The sequence below is a fragment of the Acromyrmex echinatior genome, chromosome 6, assembly GCF_024713525.1.
Source record: "Acromyrmex echinatior isolate Ae372 chromosome 6, ASM2471352v2, whole genome shotgun sequence".
In the NCBI taxonomy this organism is placed as follows: Eukaryota; Metazoa; Arthropoda; class Insecta; order Hymenoptera; family Formicidae; genus Acromyrmex; species Acromyrmex echinatior.
The window spans coordinates 12,839,783-12,844,196 of record NC_141857.1 but is presented as its reverse complement, the minus strand read 5'-3'; the positions used below and the strand labels follow the sequence as shown (position 1 = coordinate 12,844,196).

The following is a 4,414-nucleotide window of genomic DNA, read 5'->3' as shown; positions in this document are numbered from 1 at the left end:
ACCTAATCTTTCGAGAAGTGCCGAGAAAAATCGCCGAGATTTTCCATCACCGCGATTCCAAACTCAATTTGGAAAAGGTGACCGCATTTAATATTCTGTTAATTTAAATTTAATTAATTATATTTTTTGACTTTGTAACTGAATATATTAAAGAAATTCTTTTGTTAAATTACAAAGAAACTGAGTTCTCTTTACTGTCGTGCATCATACCAGCCGTGCGCCGAACTCTCACTCGAATTTTTCCGCGCGGTGCGCTCTCGCACATTTTTTGGTCCTTCGAGCCGGATTCTCGCCGGCATCCGCAGTGTCGAGTGCATCGCGTCCAGTGCGCGCATTATCAAGAAAATCAGAGAAAGAAGAAGTCGCAAGTGAAATCATGAGTGACGAAATAGCCGCCATGCTGACCGCCCAGAGTGACCTCCACGGTCGCATGGCCAGGTCAGTGACCAATTTGAGAAAGATGGGGACAGCCAACATCACCCTCGACGCTGTCGAAGTCCGCTTGACGCTTCTGGACAAAATGTGGGCGGAATTCGAAAAGCAACACAAGCTTATTCGAGCGCTTTATAAGGAGGCCTTCGATCTGAGTGAGTACAATACGTCTCAATTTGCCGATTCCGCCGAAAACACGTACGTGCAGCAGCACAGTCTGCTGAACGAGTACCGGACGAAACTCATGACGAAGGAATCGAGTTCCGCTTCCAAAACAGAAGGTAATGTGTCCTCCGGAAAACCATCGCTGCCTCGCCTCAAGATTGGTTCTTTCTCGGGCGCATTCGAAGACTGGCCTACCTTCCGAGACCTCTTCCAATCCATTGTCGGCAGCAATTCATCACTCTCAGCAATCGAGAAATTTCATTACCTGAAAACTTGTCTAGAGAGTCCTGCTAAGGAACTGATTCAACCATTAGCAATGACCGAAGACAACTATCCACGCGCATGGGAGCTGCTGAGCGAGCAGTACGAAAATAAGAGAGAGTTATCTCGCTCCAATTTCTCCAAGTTTACCACCGTGGCTAAGATGAAGAACGAAAGTGCGGAGGAGCTCAACTGCGTCTTCAACGCCTTGACCAGGGTAGTCAACGGCCAGGAGAGCATTGATAGGCCTATCGACTCTCATGGCTTCGATCTACTTACTCATCTTGCCGTCGAGCTCTTCGATCCAAGAACTCGCCTGGAGTGGGAGTCACTCTCAAGCGCCTCGAGCGACATGCCCACTCTTAAAGAGCTAATGAACTTCATAAACCAAAGAGCACGTACTCTCACAGCCGCCAAACCAAAATCGCTCAAGGTCTCCGACAACCCGTCGCGATCTGCCAAGTCGCATCACGTCAAGAAATATACCGAATCTTCACAATGCGTCCTATGCAAGGGTAAACACAACGTGATGGTGTGTGAAGAATTCAAGAAAAAATCCGCGGTCGACCGCAAGGCCGTCGCCGAAACTCACAAGCTGTGCTTCAACTGTCTCTCATGCTTTCGCGAAGTGCCATTCGACGAGGACGTGTGCTACGTGCAAGTCTCGTCACCACTCAATGTTACACGACGCGTACGCTTCATCGAAACCTCAAGAGGTCAGCTCACTGTCGGCAGTGCGCCGCGACAACGACCACAAGGCTATTTTGCTCGCAACTGCGCGAGTTTCCGTCGCTGATCGTCACGGCAATCAGCATACCACACGCGTGCTCATCGACCAAGGTTCGGAAATTTCTTTAATTTCCGAGGCTCTGGTCCAGCGCCTACGCTTGCCACGCTCTCGATCCGCAATCGAAATCATCGGCATCAGCGGCAAATGCTCCGGGCCCAGCAGGGGAAAGGTGACACTCAAGGTGACCTCGTTAACAACAGGGACCGACTTCACCGTCGGAGCCCTTATTCTGCCACGTCTTTCGCTTTACCAAGGCCCTCAAGCAAGGACCCAAATGGAGTGGCCACATCTAAAGGAGCTCCAATTGGCTGATCCACACTACGCAGCCAACGATCCTATTGAGCTACTTTTTGGAGCGGAAGTATGCTCAATCATTCTCCGGGATGTCCGCAAAGGAGGCCCCCAAGCGCCTATCGCTCAAAAGACACTGCTCGGCTGGATCTTATCGGGAGGTTGCGACCAAGTAACCAACTCAGCACAACGCCTCTCGCTTCAGTGCACCGCTGATTATGAGCTGGCCGACCTTGTACACCGCTTCTGGGAGCAGGAACGAGAGGTGCCTGCTCCCGTTGCACTCACGCCAAAAGAGCAGCTATGCGAGGACATCTTCGCGCTGCAGCACCAACGCACTGCCGAAGGACGATACATCGTGCGACTACCTTTCGCATCTCCGCCGACGACGCTGATTGATACGAGAAGATCTGCTGAACAGCTCTTAGTCGCCATGGAGCGACGATGTGAAAGAGACGCACGATTCGGCGATCTCTACCGAGCCTTCCTGAAGGACTACGAGGACCAAGGTCACATGGAATTGGCGCCAGAACCTCCAAATTCCAGCGAAGATCGGTGCTACCTTCCGCATCACGGCGTCCTTCGTAAATCCAGCATCACGATCAAACTGAGGGTCGTCTTTAACGGATCGCAGCGTACAAGGTCAGGTGAGTCACTTAACAATCATCTGCTGGTGGGGGCTAACCTGCTGCCACCCCTCGCGAACGTACTTCTGCGGTGGGGGTGGCATCGGTACGCGCTAGTGGCCGACATCGAGAAGATGTATCGGCAGATTCTTGTTCATCCCGACGATCAAAGGCATCAATGCATCCTTTGGCGCCACAGAGTTGATGAGCCTATACGCGAATTCACTTCGAAAACAGTCACTTACGGTCTCGCTTGCGCGCCATTTCTCGCCATTCGCACTCTGCGTCAACTCGCCGATGACGACGGACCGCGTTTCCCTCGAGGCGCAGATGTGTTACGACACGACTGCTACGTCGACGATGTCGTAACCGGAGCGCATAACAAAGCCGATGCTATCGCTCTCCAAGTCGAGCTCCGCAACCTCTGCATGGCGGGCGGGTTCTCTCTCCGAAAGTGGGCCGCCAACAACTAGGAGCTTCTTCGCGACATTCCGCCCGAGTACTGCCTCACCAGAGACTTGCGGTCGTGGGAACAAGAGAACCACTCAACGCTGGGATTGCGCTGGTATCCAACCAGGGACGAATTCGCCTTCTCTGTTCCTCCTCGCACCGTCGTCGCGTTTACCAAGAGAAGTCTGCTGTCGGAGACCGCTCGACTCTTCGACCCGCTCGGATGGCTGGCTCCAGTAACCATTCAAGCCAAAATTCTTATTCAGTCGGCCTGGCTGCAACAGCTAGATTGGGACACACCATTGCCGTCAACCATCGCTGGAAAGTGGAAGCGGCTCTGGGAAGAACTTCCACTGCTTGAGACGCTCAGAGTCGGCCGCTGGCTCGGCACCGGCGACACGAGCTCTCAGCTCGAATTACACGGCTTCGCAGACGCGTCCGAAAGAGGTTACGCCGCTGTGGTGTACCTCCGCATCACCGCAAACAACCAAACAAAGACTCGATTATTGACAGCCAAAAGCAAGGTCGCGCCGATCAAACTTGTTTCTCTCCCGCGACTCGAACTCTGCGCCGCCGCCTTACTTTCAAGTGTACTCGTGCGCACGCGCTCTGTGCTAAATTTAGCTGCAACGCCAGTGATCTTGTGGTCAGACTCCAAGGTCACGCTACACTGGATTCGAGGTCATGCCTCCCGCTGGAAAACATACGTGGCCAACAGAATATCACAAATCCAACAGCAACTTCCAGAGGCTCAATGGCGTCACGTCCCGGGCAAAGACAACCCTGCCGACTGTGCCTCCCGGGAACTAACACCACGCGAGCTCCTCAGCCATCCCTTGCGGTGGACGGGTCCCGCATGATTGTGCGGGAATCCGATGCAATGGCCAAGCATCAATCTGGAGCCCAAGGATGCACCGGAGCAACGGGCCACAACACTCGCGGCAGTCATCAGGAACAACCACGAGCCGGAAGAACTGCTCAGGTTCTCGTCACTTCACCAATTGCTCAGAGTGACTTCCTGGTGCTTGCGTTGGCGTCACCGCAGTCGCTCAGTCGGTTCTGTGGACGATCAACTCCACGGGTCAGCACTTCTCCCAGCCGAACTCGACGCAGCACTCCTCCAATGGATTCGCGTAGTGCAGTCACGGCATTATCAGGAGGAGAGGACAGCTGTCGAAAACAAACGCGATCTTGCCAGATCCAGCCATCTGCGAACCCTCAGCCTGTACATGGACGAACACGGAGTCCTGCGAGTCGGAGGACGCCTCAAGCACGCAGCGCTGTCTTTCGACGAGCGACATCCTATCATCGTGCCTCCAAGGTCATGGCTCACTCGCCTGCTGGTGGAAGCCTACCATCGCCGTACTCTCCACGGAGGAGTTCAACTGACCCTGGGATT

At 53.6% G+C, this 4,414-nt stretch overlaps 1 protein-coding gene across 1 annotated transcript; it reads left to right on the top strand.

The window, feature by feature from the left end:
• The first annotated feature begins 376 nt into the window (after positions 1 to 376).
• LOC147909483 (uncharacterized) lies at positions 377 to 3,875 on the top strand. Its single transcript, XM_087406806.1, has 3 exons — positions 377 to 1,390; positions 1,488 to 2,996; positions 3,039 to 3,875. The coding sequence occupies exons 1-3, from the start codon at positions 377 to 379 to the stop codon at positions 3,873 to 3,875; spliced, it is 3,360 nt and encodes a 1,119-aa protein (XP_087262932.1).
• Positions 3,876 to 4,414: the final 539 nt, after the last annotated feature.